General features: G+C 49.3%; 1 protein-coding gene across 16 annotated transcripts in view; it reads right to left on the reverse strand.

Moving 5' to 3' along the window:
- Positions 1–3,141: 3,141 nt before the first annotated feature.
- Positions 3,142–24,486, reverse strand: part of EIF4G3 (eukaryotic translation initiation factor 4 gamma 3) — a 141,819-nt gene continuing 120,474 nt past the window's right edge. For 15 of the 16 annotated variants that reach the window (XM_040084802.2, XM_040084793.2, XM_058423347.1 and 12 more), the window contains 15 exons: positions 22,750–22,854; positions 21,318–21,450; positions 20,225–20,319; positions 18,603–18,696; positions 17,918–18,035; positions 16,408–16,631; positions 15,131–15,246; positions 12,965–13,137; positions 10,840–10,965; positions 9,813–9,894; positions 7,907–8,005; positions 6,893–7,039; positions 5,704–5,785; positions 4,205–4,351; positions 3,142–3,323 (listed from right to left, as the gene is read on the reverse strand). In XM_040084802.2, coding sequence (XP_039940736.1) covers positions 3,142–3,323; positions 4,205–4,351; positions 5,704–5,785; positions 6,893–7,039; positions 7,907–8,005; positions 9,813–9,894; positions 10,840–10,965; positions 12,965–13,137; positions 15,131–15,246; positions 16,408–16,631; positions 17,918–18,035; positions 18,603–18,696; positions 20,225–20,319; positions 21,318–21,450; positions 22,750–22,854 — 1,923 coding nt within the window. The other variant, XM_058423357.1, reaches the window with a different exon arrangement.

Raw genomic sequence — 24,486 nt, forward strand, 5'->3', positions numbered from 1 at the left:
AGCATATATTAACAGTGAGAATATTTTTTTTTTAACAAAACATCAGAGAAAAGTGTTTTATTGTTACTAAAAAAAAAAAAAAAAACCAAAACAAAAAACCCCCAACCAAACAATACTCTAGTGTTTTAGGCCATGGATTCTCTATCTCAGATTCATGGCATGGAACACGTTAACAGGGCAAGTGGCAAGTGTCTCACGGACATCTCCCCTCTGGCCACAACCAGGCACCTCCTCCCTTCTCCGTGGTGATCAAATCACATCCTCAGGCAAGTACAGCAATTGATTATATGTAAAAGTAAGATTAGGAAAGTATTTAATGCTTTTGTAGCCTTTCTTCCCTTTATTTTTTTGTTTTGTTTTGTTTCTTTTTGTTGCTGGGATTTTTCGTTTTAAGAAGTGATTTAGCAGCTGGAAAGAAAAAAGACAGCATCACGTGAGCAGTCAGTGCTGCAGACACCCCCAGCAAGTGCTCCACAGGTTACTCACGGTCCATGGCCCACAGTTCACAAACCACATTTCAGGGCTTCCCCAGCTTTGATGGCGGGTGCTTCTCACAGCGAGAGCCAGCGGGTCATCTCTGGCGGCCGGAGAGACACGCGAGGGCCTTCCCCTCCTCAGCAGCAGCTCGGTGCGGGGGCCCGGCGGCCTGAGGCGCGGCGCGCTCGGGGCGGGGCGGGGCGGGGCGGGGCGGGCGGCTCCCGGCGCTGGGCTCCCCCGGGCTGGGCTCCCCCGGGCTGGGCTCCCCCGGGCTGGGCTCCTCCGGGCTGGGCTCCCGGCGCTGGGCTCCCGGCGCTGGGCTCCCCCGCGCTGTGCTCCCGGCGCTGGGCTCCCCCGGGCTGGGCTCCCCCGGGCTGGGCTCCCCCGGGCTGTGCTCCCGGCGCTGGGCTCCCCCGGGCTGTGCTCCCGGCGCTGGGCTCCCCCGCGCTGTGCTCCCGGCGCTGGGCTCCCCCGGGCTGGGCTCCCCCGGGCTGGGCTCCCCCGGGCTGTGCTCCCGGCGCTGGGCTCCCCCGGGCTGTGCTCCCGGCGCTGGGCTCCCCCGGGCTGTGCTCCCCGCGCTGGGCTCCCCCGGGCTGTGCTCCCGGCGCTGGGCTCCCCCGGGCTGTGCTCCCGGCGCTGGGCTCCCCCGGGCTGTGCTCCCGGCGCTGGGCTCCCCCGGGCTGTGCTCCCGGCGCTGTGCTCCCGGCGCTGGGCTCCCCCGGGCTGTGCTCCCGGCGCTGGGCTCCCCCGGGCTGTGCTCCCGGCGCTGTGCTCCCGGCGCTGTGCTCCCGGCGCTGGGCTCCCCCGGGCTGGGCTCCTCCGGGCTGGGCTCCCGGCGCTGGGCTCCCCCGGGCTGGGCTCCCGGCGCTGGGCTCCCGGCGCTGGGCTCCCCCGGGCTGTGCTCCCGGCGCTGTGCTCCCGGCGCTGGGCTCCTCCGGGCTGGGCTCCTCCGGGCTGTGCTCCCGGCGCTGGGCTCCCGGCGCTGGGCTCCCGGCGCTGGGCTCCCCCGGGCTGTGCTCCCGGCGCTGTGCTCCCGGCGCTGGGCTCCCCCGGGCTGGGCTCCCCCGGGCTGTGCTCCCGGCGCTGGGCTCCCCCGGGCTGTGCTCCCGGCGCTGGGCTCCCGGCGCTGGGCTCCCGGCGCTGGGCTCCCCCGGGCTGGGCTCCCCCGGGCTGGGCTCCCCCGGGCTGTGCTCCCGGCGCTGGGCTCCCCCGGGCTGTGCTCCCGGCGCTGGGCTCCCCCGGGCTGTGCTCCCGGCGCTGGGCTCCCCCGGGCTGTGCTCCCCCGGGCACAGCGCGCAGCGGCGGCCGCGGCGCCGGCGGCTCTCCGGAGCTCCCAGGGCCACAAGTCCCTGGATGACGCCGCTGATCCAAGTCACGCGGGAGAAACCCAGCTGGGGTCGGGCACCGTCTGCGCTCGGGTCACATCCCAGATTCACGAACCAGCTGCACCCACGCGGCCCTGCAGCCACTCACTGACCGCTCCCTGGCCAGGGAGTTTCTCGGCACAACGACCCCTTTTTTCCCTTTTTTCTATTTCTTTTTAAACAACAATTGCTCTCACCCTTCATTTTTGGTAGTCACACATGTGGACGCACGCTATATGTACACAATTTGGGCCCGAGGACCTACAGCATGCCAAGGAAGCCAGCACCGCTCAGGGTGGTGCACACATTCAGCAGCTGTCAAAGGAGAAGTCGTTTTACTTGCTTATAAACTTGCAATGTTTGTCTTTATTTTGTTCTTTATATTTTGAAAGTGAAAAGAAATAGTACTGAGTCAATTTCTTTTTTTCTTTTTTTTTTTTTTTTTTTTTTTAAATATTTGTTCTATGTATTTACAAGCCTTAAAGTTGCTCTAAAGGTTCTCAAAGTATCACTAGTACTTTTTTCCCCGGGGTAGCACGGTTTTCAATGAGTTATTTTCGGAGCACTCTGGTCCGCAGCGGTTTTCTCAAATGCATTTTCCTTCTGATCCAAGGTTATGTACGGTTTGATTACTATTTTCTTTTTAAATTTCTGAAGCAAGCTGAGAGGCAGGCAGAAAAATCTGATGACAATAAAAAAAAAAATTGATCTTGTCCTCATCTAGCTCACCCCAACCCCCTTCAAAGTTTTGTCTATTTATCATGCTTTGAAACAAAACTGAGGTGCGTATGAAGGGGAGGGAAATTTATTTCTCTGCTTTTGTTCTATTATACAATTTGTTTACAGAAACTGCAAATTTAAAAATTACACTGGCATTTGCAGTCCTTAAAATAATAAATTAAAAGTTTTCAACTTTTTGCTTTTGCTAAACAGATTTGTTTTGCTGTGTGTTTTCCTAAGTATGAGTCCTTGTTTAAAAAGAAAAGAAAAAGATTAAAACAGAAAATATTTTCTATAAATAATACATGTATTTTGGTTTAGTGCTCCCGCCCTCAGGTTTGAAGTTTACTTTTGTGGGGTTTTTTTTTTTTCAAGTACCTTTTTGCCTCCATGATCACCTCGGTGTTTATCGGGTTTTACCTCTCCCACTCGTGCGTGTGTGGGGCAAGGGGGGTCTGCGAGAGAGAATTGGCCTTGCTGCACTGTGATTGGCGAAGATGTGAAACTTTTTAAAAAAATACTTAAATTGTTTCTTTTTTTTTTTTGTTTGTTTGTTTGTTTTAAATCTGTATTTTAAGTTTTAATTATCCTCTGACTCCTCTTCAGCCTCCCGTAGCCACGTGAAGAACGCCGTGACAGATTTCAGCGCTACTCCTTTCCCGTTCTGCTCTGCCGGGTCCTTGCTGCTTTCCCACTTGTAGAAGGCATCCTCCGAAATGACCTCCTCGTCATACAGGCAATCAAAAAACATCCGCAACAAATCTGCAGTGATGGAAGGATGGGAGGGAACATCTGTCAGCGGTGCCCGAGGACACACACGGCTGCACATAAGGGGATTAATAAGACCTCTTGGCACAGGAGGTGGAGAGACAAGGAAAACAAAGGGTTCTTACTCAGTTATTGCTTCCTGGCTGCTCACACTCTGGTGAGGGGGAAAACCGACCCCTCTGACAGTGTCAGAGGAGAGGGAAAGCTGGGAATACGTTCTCTAGAGATGGGCTGGCAAGCAGGACCCACAGCAGCCTCTGGACCACGGATCTGGATTCCCTCCAACCCTGGGTTTTTGTGGCTCATCAGGAGAGATAATGCCCAGCTAATGCCATAAAGGACACTAAAGATGATCGTGTTGGATGTTTTGAGGCACTCTTTGATTTTGTGCTGCAGATTCCTTGGGAATCCCTGTTTCTCTGGCTACTCCCTTGCCTCTTGTCCCACAAGAGTTTTCTGTAGCATCTCTGGGACAAAACTCATCAGTGGACCAACTCATTCCCTCCAAGCCTACAAACATCTGTGGAGTAGTAATGCAATAACAACACCCATGCTGTCACATGCCCAGCTACTTCAAACTCAAAAGATTATTTTTTACTGCTCTTTTTTTGCTCTCTTTTTATCAACTGAGGTGTGTCCTTCCTTCTGTGTGGCTGCTCACAGGAGCAACCAAAAGAAGAGCCAGCCTCTGGCCAATCATTTGGGAACTTGAGCTGCTCTGAAAAGCTGGGATCTGTACAAGCTGACCCCACCCATACCAGCTTCCCTCATCTGCTGCCTACAAAGGTAAGGAGAAGTACATCCTCTTCCAGTCTCGCACAGAACCCCTCTTCCCTTATGCGGGCTCAAATCCCCAGCACAGAGGTAACACTTACTAGGAGGTTGATCAAGTTTTACTATTGATGCTTGTAGTGCATAAAGTGCTTGTAGTTCCTTCTCTGTGTCTGAGTCCAGGTACTTGAGTAAGATGGGCACTCTCTGTTTGATAACAGCAGTGTCCACTCGGAAGCTGGAAGAGTCCGCTGAGGGGAAGAGGAGAGAGGGTCAGCTTGGCACACGGCAACAGGATGTCTTTGACTGCCTTTATTTATGCAAACAGCAATCACAAACACAGATTAGAGGGGAAAGAAAAGGAAGATGAGAAACAACAGGAAGAATTTTTGGTTAATGGCTATTTCTGGAAGTCCTTACAGTTCCCCATGTTCAACCACTGCCTGCAGTGACCGCAGCTCTAACACACGCAGAAGCAGCACAACCTTACTTTGGAGTGCAAATTGTGTCTCCACAGGCAACTGCATTTAGAAGGTTAGAAGGTTTCTTTAAAAAATTTTTTTTTCTAAAAATACCAGGGCAGAAACAGAATCATAAGTTGCACATGATACAGGAAAGAGTGAATATATAAAAAATATGCATTAGAAGTCTGTCAGTCACAAGGATAAATTATTCAGCAACTTTCAAGTAAATCATGCAACCCAATTAAGAGATATTTTGAAAAAAAATAACCCTCACCTCAGCAAGGTCAAAATTTAAACCAGAGGATGATTTTCCTTACACAACAGGGAACCCTTAAACACTGGAAACCAAGTCCTGTGTCGTGTCTCTGTTAACACTAGATGGCACGAGCAAGGTTCTGTTCCCAGTTCCCAGGGAAAGGAAGGAGCTGGGCTGTCCCTCACCTCCCTCACACGGTGGAATTCAGCCCGTTCCCTCCCTCAAATCACAACTCAGAGCAGAACCAGACCCTTTACAAGCACCACTTTTTGCTGTGCCAGAAGGCAACAGTAAAGTTAAAGAAAACCAAGTGAAGCGAGCAGCTGTTTCTGGCTGCAGTGCTTTACTCAACAGCCCCCGCCCGAGGTTCAGAGGCTCACGTGTCTGACTTGGGAGCCCTCCCTTTCCTGTATTTCCAGCTGTACAGGCAATCCACATAAACCAGCTTTCCAAAACTGGAACTTGGGATATAAAACTCCTAAAAGCCTGAACCCCAGACTGGCTTCTTCCCGCAGCCCACGCTGGGTGCCCACGCATCTTTGCTGACACGGGAGCGGACGTGTTAATTGCTTTAATGATGATCTCAGTCATTTCCACCTTCGTTAAGAAAATCAATGAACAACGTGGCATTACCAGCGCTGTCTGAAACCCCTGCTCACACAAAGCCACTGGGACACACCAGGGTCACCTCAGCAACACGGCACCCAGGAAAGCACCCGGCTGTTACATGGGAAAGGGACACCTTGCTCTTGGGCACAATCCCAAATGATGGAGAAGCCTTAAAACACAGTCTAGGGCAGGGAAATGTGATATAAACCCGGAAAATACCAAATAATCCTCTGCAAATTTGGTTTGTGTGGTGTTTACGTTGCAAGTTACTCACCTATAATAGCTGCTTTACAAACTGCTGTCATTAAAGCTCTAAGGAATGTAGGTGAACTCATCTGGCTTTCGTCTAGATTAGCCTGGAATCAAGAGTAAATTGATTTCAAATTTACTTTAAATTTAAAATTTCGCAGGAGCGCGACCGCTTCCCAGCTCCAGCGCTGAAATCTCAGGCTCAGCTGCTGCTGCAGCGCAAACCCAGCTCACCCCTGCAGCACTCGGCCCCCCACTCCCTCCCTGACACTCCCTCAGGGACTCAACAGGCAGCAGCAGTTCCCAGGGGATCCCTGTGCCACCGAATGCCTCCCACAAGGAGCTGTTTGTCTGCAGAACCCAACCAACCACGCTGGGCTCCTGCAACAGCCTTACACAGTTTCAAAGAGTTTTAGGCTTTTCTAACAAACTTTACAGCGTGTTCCTTGGGTGGAGATTGTTTGCTTTGTAAAAGAAATTCAGGGAATGGCTGTGGAACCCGTCCAAGGCTCCAAAGAGCCTGTGGGTGATCCCAGATTTTCAGTGCTGCTTTCATTCCACTCTCAACTCCACTAACAGCAGTGGAAAAATGACATTTCTAACACATTGCTCTGCCATAGAAATAACTGAACTGAAGCTGACCAAGATTTAGTGTAAGCACAGATGGAAATGTGTAAGTTGGGTATAATTTCAGACACTTAACATCTGAGTTAAAGAAGGTAGCCAGAGACAGAGTAAAGACCAGGGGGTTGACAGGCCTTTTCCCCTTTTTTTCCTTTATTTTTATTTTCTCTTCCAGTGTCTGGCCCAGTGCACTGGGAAAAGGTGCTCTCAGAGACTTCCCAGGATGTTTTTACAGGGGGAAATTTGGAGAGGTCATGTCGGAAAAAAAGTAGTGAGAAGGTTCTCCTCCCTATTTTCTGAAGAAAAGATGTAACAGTGTACATCTAAAATGTACTAAGTGGCAGAAGCAGGATATTCAGTGTCCGAAAGTCTACAGTATTTAAAAGGTTACACAGTTAATATGGCTCAAAGTCTTCCTTCCTGAAGCTGACTCTTAAAATACTGATTATATTTTAGATTTTAATTCTTTGGAAGTGTTGATTGCACAGACCAAATCCTCACAACGTCCCATACCCTGAGATGTTCACACCAGAATATATTTACAAAAGCAGTTTAAACGTTCTGCAGGGAGGGTGAAAATCTCTTTGTACCTCTACCCAATCAAAGATTTGTTCATCATTCGCCTTGTCCTCAACAATGAGTTTTTCCAGCTGCTTGTTCAGCTCTTCTGCAGAGAGTTCTTTCTCTGAAAGTGCTTCTGAGGAACTGGAACAGTCAGACTCCGTGAACTCCAACTTCTGCAACACCACACGTGACGATGAGAATTAGTGAAATGTACTTTCATAGGCTGAATTACACCAGATTGATGCAGGAAACTACATTTAGTTCTGCTTCCTGACATCTTTCAGCTGCTCAGTCATTGTTCCAACAATATAAACATTCCCTGTTCCAAAGGTTAGGAAGTATTTTACAAACACGTGGGGACTCCATTATTCAGCAAAGACAATGAGGCACCTCAGCCAGCTCCAGCCCTGCAACAGCAGAGCAGAAAATCAAGTGTGTGTTGCCTGGCTGGAGCTACAGGGGCTGGAATGCAACAACCAGAGCTGGCATTGGCTCAAAGGAATTGCAGCCAATGTCCCAATTCCTTGAAAACTGTGACAGAAGAGCCACAGTCCCTTCAGCAAGGCCCAGGCCATGGCAGTCATTTCATTTCCTGCAGCACTTCCAAAGTGCCAGAACAGGGCAGTGGATCACTCGAAGCTCCAAAGGGAGACAGTGACTTCCTGAGGAGCAGCACCAGCAAGACGTGAGGTGTCTCCATCAGTCCTGCCTCCCTCCAGGATCATAATCCAAGGTGGGATGAGCGAATAACTGCTACAATTGTGGCACTTCTGCAGATTGTCCGTCCCTGCCCCCAAACTCACTTTTGAATGTTTTTTTTTCCGAGCTGGAGAAACAGGTCTCCTAGAGAAAGCCAGGAGACTGGAGATGTATGTCTGGGAGCAGTGGGGACAGGTTTGTCCTCCCTGTGCTTTGAAAGGTGGTGCTGAAATCATGCACCCCAATTTAGAGATACCTCACCCCATATTCCAACTTGCAGATAAGAAGGGGATGGAAGAGGATGAACAAACAGGATGATCAAGTAAATGATCTGAACTCACTTGTTCCATGAGAAAGGTATGTACATCCTCCCCTTTGGGCAAGTAGTCCTTCCAACTGAGGCCAGACTCTCTCCATAAGGCTCCCACTTTCTTATGGCTCTGAAACACAAACGGTTTGTCTATTGAAGGAGCTGAGGGACACCCCAGGAACTCACAGGGGCCGGAATGGTGCAGCTGTGTCAGGAGGAATAAAGGACAGTTCAGCCACCCAACAAACACCCAGCAATGAGTGAGAACATCTGGAGACCTCGTGCAAGAGAAACCACGTGTGCAATCCCCCCGGGTACGCACGTCCTCTCAGGTGGGCAGCGCCTCGTGACGGGGAACGGGCAAGGCAGAAGTGACACGGGGGGCTCACAATGACCTCCGAGGTTACCCAGGAGCAGTGACACGTGGAACAGGTCACTTCCCACGGCCTGACACAGAGCTGGCACCAGTGACTCAGATCCTTCTCCTGACTGATTCTGTCACTCACACTCCCTTGCCCTAACAGTAAGGCTCTGGCAAACTGCTCCTTTGAGAAAGCTCCTCATTTACACGCTGTTTTCTGCCCAGAGACCATGCCTCAAACTCAGGCACGTAATCCCAAATTCTCTCTTCAATTCCTAGAGTTTATGCAAACCTTGAGAGCAGTGCCTTTGAGCACAGACAGTTCAGCCTTTTGCAGCCTCTAATGTCACACTGACCTTTGAGCCTCCTGCCTCAGACAGCACAGTTCTGACATACACGGTTCTGACAGGAATAAAAACGCTGAGCACAACCAGCTCTTTTCACCCAAACGCTTTGCCAAAGTTTCGCCTTACAGCACCTGCTCACAGGAGATCACTGAGTAGCCTAAACCAAGCTGAGAAATGCAGCCTGATTTAAAGTTTACAAAGCAGATTACAATTTTCAGTTTACGATATAGGTTGTTAAGAGCCCACTGCGCATAGTTCCTGCTCTGACCCATCAAGATCTGGATCAGATGGCTGATGTTACACTGAAATACCTGAGTCCAAGTCTTGGCCTGGACAAGATCAGATCAGAAAGCTGTGGCAGAAACAAAGACCCAAGGCTGTGCTTCCACACCCAGAGCACAGCAGCTTTTCTTTCACAGTTTAAAAAAAAAAAATGGAATTTGACTCTCCAAACGAGCACAAGACTAAAGTAAATAAATAAAAAGTCACTCTGCACTGTTGGACTGAAATGCTCCTGGAACATTCAACCTTACTTGAATGCATGCTTGAAAAATAATAAAAAAAGGCAAGTGAGGGATTTTACAGGGTTGGAAATAGACACTATCCAAAGTGCAGGATTTAGCTGGCTCAAAAAAACCAAAAAAACCAAAAAAACAAAAAAAAGACAAAACCGGAGATGAGTTATAGGGAAACCACCAAACTGGTTGGACACGCAGCTGTGAGGTGTGAAAGAGAGCTCTCGGAGTCACGGGGTGAGGAGGTGTCACTACCCCAGTGCTGAGTGAACCTCAAGAGTCGGCAGGTTTAGTTTGGATAAGCACACAGCAGTCTGAGGCCATCGGAAGCTTATCCGAACCCTGAGAACCTCTCCGGTCTGCAAGAACAGTTCTCTCGCAAGATTCCCGGCACTTGCTGCTTCTGGTCAGCCCAGAAATCCCTTGAGCATGTCCCTCTTGCAGCATTTCAGCACTCTTAGCTTCTGGGAGAAGCCAGGTGCAAAGGTACCTGCAAAAGGGAAAAGCGATGAGAAAACAAAAAGTTAACTCAACTTTTTGGAACCTCGTAAGGCTTGGTTGGAAACTGGGGGTGCGAGGCAGGTTTCCTAAGTTATCTGGACTGGCTGGCCCATCCCTAAATGTCCTCACATGGGAATGGTGTAGGTTTCATGCATGAACACAATCGCTGCATCCACTCCTCCCTCCGGAGAACAGGACTACTGGGGCACTCACCATTTGTTTGCATAGAAGGTGCAAGATTTCAGCAAGCAAGACGCCGGCTCTTCCCACAGGAAGCAAGGGTTTGCTAAATTCTCTAGAATGAAAGAAAAACAGAAGTTTTTCCTTTATAGCTTCTATTTGGAATGCAAATCCAAGGGTAGTGATCAAACTGAGGCAGGAATCACCTTTAACTTCTGCCAGGAAGGATTTGATTAATGCAGCACTACTGATAAGAAATTTAGTGATGCAGTGACCTTCTCACAATATGGCTAATTACAAAGACTTGAATTTTACATTTTAAAAAAAAAAGTTATATTTAACGTCAAATCCACTCATTTTTGTGGGACGCTGCATTTGGGTAGAAGGAAAAGACTGTTATTTTCTTAATAAACTGGTAATAGAAATAGAAACCATTCAACTGGCTCACAGTTAGTCCCCAAATATGTAGGGACAGACAGAAAAGACAGGAATTCTGGTCCAGGAAATGGTTTCTGGTCTTGCAGACAAGATTTTGTGCCTTAAGGCAGTGTCCAGGTGGTAGAGACATGGAATCTCACCGTTTGGGCAAGGGTACCTCCCACTATCCCAGGGTGCTCCAAGCCCTGTCCAACCTGGCCTTGGATGCTTCCAGGGATGGGGCAGCCACAGCTGCCCTGGGCAAACTGTGCCAGGGCCTCCCCACCCTCAAAGGGGAGAATTTATTCCAAATATGCCACCCACCCTAGCCCTCCTTCAGTTACCCCTCTGAGCCACACAGCCCCTGTGTGATACCTCACTCTCTGCAAGTCTAATTCCCAAAGCCTCTGTGCTCCCAAATGACTCCACTCTACTGCAGTGGGATATTTTTAAGCTCAGATGAAACGAGCAGCAGACTTATGGATGAAACCCTTCTCCAAGGGTGCAAGCAGCAAGCTCCCTTCCCAGCAGAGCTCTCAGGCCGGTGTGGGCACCCAAGGATGTGCAACCAGCTTTCCATCAGCTCCTGATGGGAACCACGCTGAGAAAACACTACAGGCACAGCTGGGAAAACATCACTTACTGTATAAGTTCTCTCATAGAGATTCCTCCTTCTTTTAACATGGGGGTCACCAACTCAGCCAGGTACAACCAGATATGGGGTATATCTATGGCCATGTCATCCGCCATCTCTAGGGTCTCGGAAAAACTTTTGAAAGAGGAAAAAACATCGAGTATTAAATAAAATTTAACTGGAGACATTTCCTTCCAAGAGATCTGCACTTCAAAAATGTTTTGTAACGTGAAACAGGAGTAAAGAGTGAGAGGAGTGAGGAGAATCACAAAGGTAACAAAAAGCCTATTGCCATTTTATGCTTTTGGTACTTCCAAACTGCCATGACTGGATTTCTCCATGCAGTAACATGGAGAATATGTGGAAAAGACACCACTTTGTAGATCCAACAGATACATCCAGGAAACCTCTATTTATAATAATTCTTATATCCCAGTACCAAATAATTTGCTAAACAGTAAAATCTATAAAACTAAAAAGCATTTTTGTCTGTATATATAAACCATCGAGTAAATGAAACTTTCTTAAAAATATCCAAACGTTTAGGGAAGGGGGTTAATCCTAACAGAATTCCAAATGTAAGGTAAGCAGTGAAATGTCTGTAAGGAAGAGCTCAGCTCAGCTCAGGAGAGTTTCTGTCTGCAGCAGGAATTATAGGACTGCTCCCCAGTGATACACTTTTCCAGAATGGCTCAAAACTCTTCTTTCCCATTAAACCCTTGCAGGGGGCTTCACTTCCCATGCCTGGGAGATGGTAATTTTTCTGCTCTCCTGCCAGTTTCTGTCATGGTTCATTTCTCCCCAAAATCCTTGAAAACTCCTGTGTCCTGTTTAGTGACTATAAATACACATTTTCTCTCATGTTTCAAACCAGAAGACACCTCCACTGCTTTGTTCTTTGCATCCTCTGCTGCTCCTCCAGCCTTTCTGCCAGAAATTGTTTTCCTGTTGTGCATCTCCCCAGACGTGGGCTGGGACCAGTGTTCATCCTGTGATCCCTCATCACATGGTCACTTCTCCTGTGTCAGTAAGTGAGATGGTTTCTGGTGTTTTCAGCACCTACTGAACACCACTCGACCTTTCCTCATCTTCAGGAGTTGTTTCACATTGTTTATGGCACATTCAGAGCACAGATCCCAATATTTCATCAAGGTCCACTTATCCAAACCCCAGGAAACTCGAGAACAGCTTTAATCACAATACATTTTGAGGATGTATCACCTCAAACGAGTCCCTCTGACCATCAGTGCTGTGTGGATGCATTCCCTGTGGATATAGATTTCAGCTGTTCCATAAGGTTTTGAGCTCAGGCTACCTAAACCTTTCCTGTGAGCTGGATGAAATTCAGGGACAGAATTTCAGACGGGTGCAGCGATTCAAATTTAAGCCAGACAGAGCCAACTCCTCAGAAACTCAGGACCAAAGGGTTACTTCATCTGCTCCTCCACTGCTGCATTTGTGATTATTGCTGTTTTAACCCTTCTGCTCTGCACCCCAGCGAGGAACGAGTGCTGCCAGGGACCTCCATGGGAACAGGGACACCAGGCTGGGAACACAAAACTCAGGGAGCTGAAATGAACCAGCAGCTGAAACTTGGGTTTCTCAAGGCAGGTCCAACCCATGTGCTGCATGCTCCTCCTCAGCCCCTCGAGGATTCGGCCGCTCCAGCTGACATCCTGAGAAATGGCATTGTGTGGGTGAAGCCCTTTTCCCACTGGGAGGGTGGCTGAGGCTCTGGGTGCACGGGAGCTCAGGCTCCAGAGCTCCCAGCTACCGATGCTGTGTGAAGGATTCTCACTGTCAGGGATTTGCAAAAGGCAAACAGGGAGAAATGCAGCACAGAACAGGGATCTGAACACCCACTTTTAAACAGACACCTAGATCTGCTTCGAAATAAAAGCTGATATAAATATGAACACATTTATGTTCACTAAAGCATCTGAAACGCTTTAAAATGTATTACAACAATAATACTCCTTATAAATACACCCAGATGATACAGTCCTTCCAAAAGAATGTGTGGAAAGGGCAAGATACCAAAACGAGGTGGGAGATAATTTCTCTGCAGCACAGCATCCATTTGCAAGAAACACTGAGGAAAACAATCTGTGGATTCTCCGTGCAGAATACCAACCCCTTGAAGAAATCCTGCTTGCTCAGCTTTCCTGACTGCACCAGCTGATGTAACAACTGGCCCATGTGATCCCTGGTGATCTGACTCCGCTCCAGCGTTGACTCCACGCCCACGCGCACGAACACGGGCAGCAGGTTCTGGGCACTCAGCTCCTCCACACACTGCATGGCCTCCTGTGGAACGACACACATCAGTCACCCCTCAACTGAAAAGCAGCCAAAACGTGGCACAAGAGTACTGTAACACTGGGGATTTTTAGTGGAATGAGAATTTAGTGAGGCTGTCAGGCAAAGTGCTAAATTAGACTGTGGAACCTCATCACATAATAATAACAACAAAACCAACAGTAACAGCAATAATGGAATTTATACCACTCAGGTAACAATTTTTAAAATACACAATCACATTCCAGGGCTGCTTTGTGAAATGGTAGGATTGTCTTCTGGGTGCCACCAAAACACCTATTACTGCATCAAACATCAAGCCAAGTCAAAAAAAGGGTATCAGGTCAGATTTGTTACTGGTCTGACCTGGCACAACTGCCTGTGTTACAAACCCACAGCCCATCAAGAAGCAGAAAATAGCTGGGGAGCACTTGGAGGAAGACTTCTCCTTTCTAAAGCCCCCACTTTCTGATTTAAGCATTTTGCAACTTAAACAAAGAAAACACCAAGAAACTTCGAGAGCAGCTCTCAAAGTCCCACATCAAAAATCTGCATTGCGATCACAAGGACCTTCCAATGACCTTCTGAGTCCAGCCCACAGATCTCAGCGACCTTCCTGACCACAGACACCTCTCTGTGACTGGTGATGCCTTGAGTTACCCAGCCCTGGCAGCCCCAGCTGTGTTTCCTCAGCCCTGTAAGGCTTTTTCCTGCAGTCAGGAGCCCGGTGGTCCCGGCCTGCGTGCTCAGGGTGGAGCTCATCAGACAGATCCTGCTGTCCCAGGACACACAGAACCCTGCTGGCCAGCCCTGCTGTCACCTGCTCAGCAGTGTGAGTTCAGGCTCAGGGCACACTCTGAGGACCAAACACCTGCAAAGGCAGGAATTCACTCATGGGTGGCTGCAGGAAGATGAGTTTAAGCAGTTAGTCAGAGCTTTGCTGCACCTGAAGAGCACCAAGAATTCCCCAGTACCAAGTAACTCCTGATGCAAAGGAGCTGCCACGATTCCATGGACTTTTAACCAGCCCTGCCCTGTCTAATGCAATTCAGCTCCATTTGCAGCCAGCCACAGAAACACATCGCTGTGTTTGCAAACAGGGAACCAAAGTGGCTCCTTCATCACAGGGGGAGCCTTTGGAGTCTGTCCTAAGCAGGGAAAAGAGCAGAGACTCCTTGGCTCACCAGCCCCTGGGTCACAGGCCAGCTCGCTGGAAAGCAGAGCAAGGTTTTTCCTCTCCAAACGAAGTATTTAATAATTTATCCCAATAACTAGTTGTGAACTCTAAACAATCCATCATGACAATATTCCTCTTTCCAATTATTAATTGGAAGTCCAGTGAAATGGAAGCAGCAACTCTGCTTTTAGGGTGCTAAACCAGCAACTCCCAAGTGCTGCCATTTCAGACTTGGCAGGTTTAAAAATTTATTTCAGTGAAAGATCAAATGAAGCAGCTTTGCAGCCAATGTAACACTTCTTGCAAACTCCCAGGACGAGCTAAAAAATCCCATTTACAAGGGAAACAAAATTTCAACCTTTTAACTAGGAAGTGATGACAGCTGCTCAGTAATTTCCAATGTTTATTAAAGATCCTCTGGAGTGATTTGTTCAATATTTAGTATTGCTTTATCTGCCTCCAGATCAGAACAGCACATGCTTTGATAACTAAATGAAAACCTCTGTTTATTTTCCCACTAGCTTTTCTGCTTCCAAAATTGTTGGTATTATGGAGCTACTCAGTGATTCATGACAGATACACATCCATCTTGCTACTTAAAACACAAAGGCTGGGCTTTTTTTCCTATAACCCGCAGGGCAGAAGACAAGCCTGGGAGACACCTGTCCTGAAAGTGCTCATGGAGCTGCTCTTGCTGCCTGGATTCTGTCTGACCCTGTCACTTCTGCTGCCTCTGTGTGGGCTGGGCTCACAGAGACACAGCCAGGCCAGAAATCATGGCAGCCCTCAGAGCTTTCTATTAAGTGAGGTTTTCGTCTTGCTTACCTTAAAATCATTAATATGCAAGAACTCATCAATGATAGATTTGCATTTTCTCTCTATTTCCTCTTCTGACAGTGAAGGCTTTTCTTGCACTGGAGCTGGGGGAGCTTCTGGCTTGGCTGGTGGAAATATAACAACAAAAAATGTTTGGAAAAGGAAAATCGGCATTTTAGAGAACAGAAGTCACTAGGGCAGGCGTGTCCCTGTGCCCTCCTTGGGCACAGGGTAGTGCTTTGATGGGGCTTGGAGCAATCTGGGATAGGTGGAAGGAGTCCTTTGCCCACAGCAGGGGGTTGGAACTGGATGAGCTTTAAGGTTCCTTCCAACTCAAACCATTCTGGGCTTCTGCAATTCTTTCCTGGCTACTCTCCCCCCATATGAACTCCCAGTATTTCTGTAACTTGCCCTTGCAGGATCACAGCTGGCAGTGGCACAGGTCGAACACCTTCAAAGCTCTGCACCAACATTAAATAATTAAAATAGGCTGACTGCGATGGGCAGCAGCCCAAGGCAATCTCCCAATCACATCCCAAAACCCTGGTCCCCAAGGATTGTTCACAACATTCCAAAGCTTTGGGATAAGCCTGTGCTGGGGCAGTCGAGGTGTTTCCCTCACTGCAGCTGTTTCCAGATGTTTCCCAGGGAAGGAGCTGAACGCTGTCCTTAATAGAAAGGTTCTGTCCACTGGGAACACCACCCTAACTGTCCCCATTTTCCCAGTAACAGATCAGCCCAGGCTGGCGGGAGGGAAAAGCAGGAGCTGCGGGACTGACAAGGTGACAGATGTGTCACCCTGGTGTCACCAGGGCCGGCTCGGAAGGAGGGCTGGCAACAACACTAAAAAGCTGCTGTGCACCACCTGTCCCAGACCCAAACCTCTGCCCTGGGCACGGGGAATGCTTGCAAAGGGTCGATGTGGCTTTACTGGGCACTGAAGAAGCATTCCTGAAGAACTGACACTGGTCTGGGGGACTTTGTGCCCAGAAGCCAGAGGGACAATGACAGGATAAAAGAGGCAAGACAATGCCACGGGGTGATGTTGTGTTGGCACCTGCAGCCTTTCGACCCCACTGGATCCTACGGAGGATGGAGGGATAGATGGCAGAGGGCCGAGGCCCGGGCCTGCCTGACTCAGTTGTGTCCCCCAGCTCCGGGAGGTGCACCCCAGCTGCAGCAGCCTGACAGTGCGCTGCACAGACACCTGTCCTGCTCCTGACAGATTCTGCCTTGTGCCTTTCCACACGTTCAGCAAGACGCCCCGAGCACAGAGGAGCCCTTACCAGGTTCCTTGGCTTTGCTCCTTTCGGCCTCGGTGCTGTTCCTGTCCATCTCCATTCCTCCTGTCAGCTGCTTCACCGTCTCCAGCATCTCCCTGCGCTGCTCCTCCTGGGCCTGGTTGTCCAGGAGCAGCTCCTTGCTGCTGCTGCCCCGGAGGAAGGTGTTGGGCCGGGCCAGGGAAGGTGGCAGAGGTTTGTCATTCTTCTCCCTGCCCGTGCTCCCGCGACTGCCCAACAAAAACAGAGGTTAGAAAAGGCTCTGCTTCACTGCAGGGAAAAACCACCCCCAAGCCCCACAGGACTGCTGACTCCATTACTTACAGCTGCACCTACAACCAAAATTAACTGGGTTCTAGGGATGCATGAACACAAATAGCCAGGGTGGACTGGCACAGCTGATGCTTCCTAGAGCACATACGGAAAAGCAATGCTCTACAGCACCCATTTCATACATAGAATAGTGAATTTTACAACGCTGTTTCACTTTGAAATGGTGTGAGAGCTTTAGATTAGATGTAACAAAGAAGTTCCTCCCTGTGAGGGAAGTGAGGCCCTGGCACAGGGTGCCCAGAGAAGCTGTGGCTGCCCCTGAATCCTTGGAAGTATCCAAGGCCAGGCTGGACAGGGCTTGGAGCACCCTGGGATAGTGGAAGGAGTTCCTGCCCATGGCAGGGGGTGAGAACGGGTCATCCTTCAACTCTCTCCAACCCAAAGCATCCGGTGAGTCCATGAGAGTTGTATTTTTTACTCATTTATTGAACAATACCTCCCAAACAACGGGTGACAACAATCTATCCTACTGTGTTAATAGGTAAGATGGGCAAAACGATGCCAAAATGGAATAATTTCCAGGTAAGCCCAAGTTTTACTTGAAATAGGAGGGAAAACATTAGAGACACAACCCAGAAAAACACTTCAGCAGCTTGTGTGCACTGGAAGGAAAATCCAGCGACATTTTAAATGAACTGTACATTTATAAAATGTGTCCAAAGTTATTAAATTATTAAGGGTTAATATTGAGGGTTTCATGCTCCAAGCTGGTGTGGTTGCAGCCCTGAAGGAACTGGAGTGAGAGAGAGACTCTGCAGCTTTTTGTTGGATGTGAGAGCACGGGCAGGTCACACCTGCTGGGAAGGGGTTTATGCTGCATTTCTGCCAGGTTTTAGGTGTGTTTTCCTGGATAAATAAACCTACTGACCTGGCTGAATCCACAGCCATTAAAAATCCAACCCATTTATTACTACATTTTACCTGAAGAGTTTTTAATCTGTTAAACACAACTACCTTTGGCTGAAGGGCGAAGTGGAAACTAAAACATTCATCAAAATTGATTTAAAAATTAATTCCACCTCTCTCTCTCCTATGATATTATAAAACACAGGTGTGCTCAAAGCTAACTCAGAGGGGGAAAAGGACCCAGACATTCCTGGGAAAGCATTCTCTTCTTCCCAAGCACTGGTGCCCAGAGCAGGGGGTGCCAAGCAGCAGTGCAGAGTGATGGAGCCACACTCACCTCGTTAAGGCCCTGCGAGATTCTAGTTCTGAAGATGCAGATGAGGCAGATACTGGGGAGACTGGAGGCTGCAGGGCAGAAAATCTGTTCAGACTTGTGGCACTTGGTCGCAAGGAGTCTGGAGATTGTGGAGACAACACAGAGCAGAGCAACAAGGTCAGGAGCTGCTGACAGCTCAGCATCACTGAGCAGTTCAGCCAGAGTGATGGGGACAGAGCTGCAGGGCAAAGGCTGCTCCTGCCCCACTTCAACCCTTCTTGGCAGGAGCTCACACACAGAGGGGAGGACAGGAGCCTGAGGGGAGCCCTCAGTGGGGGCTGCAGCTCCTCCTGAGGGGCAGCTCTGATCTCTGCTGTGATCACGGAGAGGATCCAGGGCAGGGCTGGAGCTGTGCCAGGGAAGGGTTTAGGCTGGACATCAGGAAAAGTTCTTCCCAGAGGGTGCTGGCACTGCCCAGGCTCCCCAGGGAATGGGCACAGCCCCGAGGCTGCCAGAGCTCCAGGAGCCTTTGGACAGCGCTCCAGGGATGCCCGGGTGGGATTGTTGGGGTGTCTGTGCAGGGCCGGGGGTTGGACTCTGATCCCTGCGGATCCCTTCCAGCTGAGGACATTCCATGGTTCTGTGAAGCCCACCTGAACCTGCTCCTTGGCAGCAAAGCCGAGGGTGAGGGTCCATCCTGACTTACCCATCTCGCTTGCCTTGGCTCCACCACTGCTGCCCTTCCCCCAGCTGCCCAACTGGGCTTTAGGCACAAGCTGAATCTTCTCATCTATTGTGGGCTGTAAAACACACCAGGACGTACAATTACAAGGGCAAATCATATCGTTTAATAATAAATGGGAGATTTTTTTGGCAACAATCCCAGTCTTGTGAACACCAAAATACACTTTACATATTTTTGGAAGACCAAACCGTGGGCCAAGACAGAGGACACAAACAACAAAGGGCATCACAAAGAGCCTTTTCCAAAAGTCAGTGAGAGACATTCACAGTGAGCAGGAGCTTCTTTTTATTGGGAAATCTGAAACTCAGTATATCCATATTTGAAAAATGTTCAGATTATTTGTGATGTGTAAAACCAGTTTCACTGCCTGTCAACTCTCCAGTCATGGCTTTGGGGGATCTGCAGGGCACCAAACAATCCAGAGGGCAAAGGACAACAGGTTGCAGAACTTGGAGGGAAGAAGCGGTGTCTGTCAAGAAAAGAACATTGATTTTACAATGTTCAGTGGAGAATTTATTGACAAGGAGGTTGTGACCTCACAGATCTCAGGGGAGCTCCTCTCTCCTTCCAAAGCAGCTGCTGTGGAACCAGCTCCATTTGTATGGAACAAAGGAGAACAGCTTTTCCCAGGTGAGCTGTAAGCCCAGGCAGAAGGACCTGAACATCTCCTGCTAATGAAGCTTTGGAGACTGTTTTATGACTTTCAGAAGGAACAAACTGATTGGATCTGCATAAGGGCTGCAGTCTGGCCAGGTCCTGCTTTACAGCTCTCCAAGAATCCAGGCACTGAGTGTAAAAATTCAGGGTGAGTGGCATTAAGTGGGACAAGGGAATATTTAGGAGTCAATGATTTATGCAAGCCAGACTTCCTTGGCAAGAAAACCCAGAGCTGTTCTGAAGTTTGACAAAGAAGAAGTCTCCAACTTGCCCAGCCTGCAGCCTGGAAAACTGTCCCAACTCCAGCAGTCTAATGGTGAAATAACAGGAAGATGCTCATATGGAGGACGAACACGACAGTTTATCACACACTGGGGGATGCAACCGTGCCACCAAATTGCAAAACCTCTAAAAGCAGACAAGCTCTTCCCATTCTACTGGAGCCTCCTAAGTCTGGAGTGCTGCTGTTTGTGACACATCAAAGTGGATTCTCTCCCTGTTTTATTGAGGAGCAGTATCAGAATACGTCTCAAGAACTTGGGGCAGCCAAGGATTTCCAGCAGGTGTTTGAGACCCCCAGGTGATGTGTTTGAGACCCATGGAACACGGGTGCTGTGCTGCATCTCCACGTCACACAACACTCTGGCTCACATTTTCATCACTGAATAAAATGCGGATTTTCCCACTGTGAGAGCTTCCAGATTACCAAAAGGACACTGTGAACCTGAGAAAGAAAGTCTGCACCCTCCTTTCCTCAGGACAGAACAGGAACATCCAGAAGATAACACAGCTTGATTTACACCCAGTATGAACTCCGAGGGTTTGAAGTGTTCCAGCCCCAAGTTCTGACCTGTACACACTATCCCGGCGTTTCCTGGACTAACAGATGTTTTATCGCCCTGAAGGAGGCTTGTGCTGGCACCTACCTTGGTGATTTTAAGGAACTTGGTGGGGTCCAGCACTCTGCTGTTCTTTGCCCCCTGCACAGTGTTCCAGCCGCCTTCATCAACCCGCAGGACACCTGAGGATGACAAACAGAGCCACCCTCAGCTCACGCCACTGCTCGGAGTGCCCCGAGTCCTGCCCAGGACCAGCCTCCACACTGACGTGACAAAGCAGCCTGCCTGCCTGTGTCCTCACACAACAGCCTGCACACACCAGCTCCCACTGCTTCCAAGGGCTGCTTCTGCAAGGGACGGCTCCTGGCTGCAGTTTCTGCATTCCTGTGCCTGCTGCACGTTCACCAGCTCACGGAAGGAGCAGCTGAGATGCCTTCCTTCCCTGACACAACTCCTGCAGCGCTTGGCTGGTCTGATACAGAGCCCCTCAGGCATTCCCAGGCTCCTCACCTTGTCCTGGTGTCACTTTTAGGATAAATAAAGTCTGTATCTATTTTCTTTACACCCTGTTTTCAAAGCACTTTCATCTGACAATCCTTAGTATTAAAGAATCCTCAAAATTACTTTCTCCTTGCTCTGCTCTGTCCCAATCTTCATTTTCCCAGTCACTCCAAATTCATCTTCAGATAGTGCCCTGAGGGCCAGGAGCAATTTAAGGTGACACCAAAACACTCCTTCACACTGAGTCAGCACCTCATGACTTTAACAACTAAAGACAACACAGTTACTCCTGAAATGAGATGTTTTCCTCTTTAAATGAGATTCTGCAGTGCATGAGAATGGATGGCAAATCCGACTCCTAAGCATTAACTTGTTAGAATGGATTTTTGGCAGCCTGTCACAAAATCAAACACGGTTTGCATGAATGGAACTCGTAAGCACTGGTGGCCTGTGGTTGGTTATTTGCACCCATGAGATTTGCCCCTGAAAATCCCCACAGCCAATCCATGGCAGATCTGTTCCTTTTCCAGCCTCTTCCATATCAGGCCCCAATTCCCTTTGCTCATGACACTTCGGGAAAAAAAAAACTCAGAGATTTTTTTCTTTTATGTGTAATTCCCTCTAAGGCCACTGGATGTGAAATGAGTGAAAGGAGCAGCCAACTTGGCTTTTACTTTACCTGGTCTCCTCTTGTCTTTGGTCATGAGTTGTTGCACCTTCCTCTGTTCTTCTTGCTCTTCAATCTTGGCTTCTTTATGGATCTGCTCGATGGTCTTGGGGCCCTGGTCTGCTCTCCGTGACACCCAGTTGCACTGAGGAAGAAGCAAAAAAACCCAAACACATGCTCAGGGAAACTTCCAGGAGAGCCTCAAACACGGAATTTGAACACTGGGAACGAGGCCTAATCCTCCCATCCCTGTCACGCCTTAGAGGGGCTGGAGAAAGTCCTGTGGAGCTGGGACACATTATGGACATTATCCCAGCAGAGAGCAGAGCGTTGTACTCGGGTACAGAGACTGCAGCGAGGACCTGACTGAATTTAGGACACGTTAACCCCCAGCCTGCACATTCCCAGCTTCTCTTTCAAGGTTCAGAGGAAAGAGAAGAGCTGCTGTCACCCTCTGTTTATGACTGATACCCTTTGTGGGAGCCTTTCCTCCAAGCTTGAGGGAAAAACGAAACCTTGAAAATAAAAAAAGCAAGAAGTGACTGATTTTAAGTGGAGACAGTGCTCTGCACTCCAGGAATGGTGATGGCTGACACAGGAATCCTGCAGAGTGGAGCAGCAGGCACTCCAAAAACACTTTCCTCGCTTGATGTGTCTTTTCAGCCATGCAGTGCCCAGAACCTTCCAGCCCTGGAATGACCACACTGTCCCTTATCCTGCTGCAGCCTCATTTACAGCTCTTGGGGCAATTATCTGCCTGCAGCCAAAATGGTGATTTCAGCCTCCACACAACCCAAAGCAGCTCCCCTGGGGGAGAAATTAGAGGTGCAGGGAAGGTTTGTTCCACCCATGGTCACATCTTCACCTGCACTGCACGTGTACTGCCCCAGGACAACATGGAGACATTTCCTGGCTTTGAACAGCCAGACTTTGGGGAGAAGGGGAACAGATCCCCCCTTAACATCCCACCTGAGCTGTGAATCCCTCCTCTTGCATGAGAGCTTATCCAGCCTTGATATGGAAGGGAACCTGACAGACTGGCATGAGAGCTGGGCACGTTCACATGGGGGAGAGAAAGCCCCAGAAGACCCTAGAGCCCCTTCCAGGGCCTAAAGGGGCTCCAAGAGAGCTGGAGAGGGACTGGGGACAGGGGGAACGGCTTCCCACTGCCAGAGGGCAGGGCTAGATGTGATAGCAGGAAGAAATTCTTCCCTGGGAGGGTGGGCAGGCCCTGGCACAGGTTGGCCACAGAAGCTGTGGCTGCCCCTGGATCCCTGGCAGTGCCCAAGGCCAGGCTGGATGGGGCTTGGAGCACCCTGGGACAGTGGAAGGTGTCCCTGCACAGGGCAGGGGTGGAACAGGACGATCCTTGAGGTTCCTTCCAACTCAGACCAGTCTGGGCTTCTACAATTTCATGCTTTTACTCACTGGAGCTAGGACATACCAGCCTTAGGTCTATTACATCCTGAAGCATGAACCGAATCCTTGAAGAGGTTTTCCTCTCTTTCACAATCTTCTCCATCTGGTTAAAATACTGATCCATGCGGGGCTAGACAAGAAAAACATCATCAGCACGCTGGGGAGGAAAATGACAACACTCCCTCGAGGGGCACCCAGTGGGTCCTGAATTCTGGGATTTCTGTGCCAGAAACACTGGGGACACAGGGCTGCTCTCCAGAGAGGTGAGTGCTGGGTCTTGCACACTCCTCCAGCATGGATTGGAGGGTGCACAGGGCAGCACGTGCAGGAGATGAGGCACTATGTGCAGGTACACACTTTCCCTGGGTTTTCAATTACACAAACCATCTACAACCTCTGCATATACATAATAAACATTATATCCATTAAAAATATCTCAACCTGAGCTTCCTCTCCTCAAATCAGCTGTGTGCTCACCTCAGCCCAAGAAAAACTGGCTCAAGAAACAAAATGGGTACCAAACCAGCCTAAGACACATCATTCCGTGGTTCATCCCCCGAGCTGAGCCGGGCCAGACTGAGCAGCAGCTCTAGGTCTCTCTGCAAGAACAGTTTTATGGGCTCAGCTCACAAACTCCTTCTCATCCAGAAAATCGTCATGTGGTGGAATCCCAATAGGTTCACACTAAGACATGAATCAGGATCAGCAGAGAAGCTCCTGTTAGGTCTAAATTTGGCCCACCAAGCTCTAAAAAGCCTTTTTCTCAAAACAGGGCCTCTGGTTATTTCAAACAAGAGTTTCAGAGCAGTTTTCTATCACGTTTCTCACCTTTCACTAAAAACAGCTAAACCCTTGTCCTTGTAGTTAATCAAACAACAACAACAACAAATATCTATTAAAATTTGTGTCTGGTCTTGCCTTGGAAAGTTCCAGCTCTGGGAGCAAATGCTTCCAAAGTTAGGGATGATGGGGAAATATTTCCAATGGACTTTGTTCAGGAGTTTTAATTAAACTATGACTAACAGTTCAGCTTCAATAAAAACACATATATAATGTTTACCCCATTAAGAAGGATTCTCTCAGTCCTGACAGAAATAAGCAATCCCAAAGACAGGGCAGAGGTTATCTGGAATTGCTCTCTCTCTCAGTGCCCCACCATGCCTCGAGGGTGCAGAGCACCAAAATGTGCTGCTCAAAAAGCTTTCACAGTGCTCAAAGAGACCAAAACAGCAGCCAGGCCTTGCCCAGCCTGACCCCAGCTTGGAAGTCAGAGCTGGTTTTCTTCCCAAAGTCCACGGAGAAGCTGAACCCTGCGCTGGTGCCGCGCCTGGAGCTGCGTTCACAGCGCAGGGTGTTCAGCCTGGCGCTGCGGATAAACCACGCTGTTTTGGTCAATGCTCACAGAACAGGCTGGGAAATTCCCTCCCCTAAAGGCTCAGGATTGATCCTCTGTGATCCCTGAGATCCAGTGAGTGGAGAGGGAACTCCCTGCCTGGGGCAGCTGAACACAATCAGCTCCATTTGATCCCAGAGCCGAGTCCCACTGATTCCTGGCAAAACCCTCGAGTTTTTATCCCAAGCCAGGTTTTTGTGAAGGAGCAGCAGAGTGTCTGTGCCAAGAGAAGCTCTTGGAGTGCGCAACGCTCCGTGCTACAGATGTATTTGCTGGAAAACGGGGAGGAGGCTGCAGGAGCGCTGCAGCTGCAGAATGGCTGCCACATCCCGGCACAACTGGAGACGAGGATGACACGAAACACAGCAC

Source organism: Hirundo rustica, chromosome 22 (genome assembly GCF_015227805.2).
Source record: "Hirundo rustica isolate bHirRus1 chromosome 22, bHirRus1.pri.v3, whole genome shotgun sequence".
Classification (NCBI taxonomy): domain Eukaryota; kingdom Metazoa; phylum Chordata; class Aves; order Passeriformes; family Hirundinidae; genus Hirundo; species Hirundo rustica.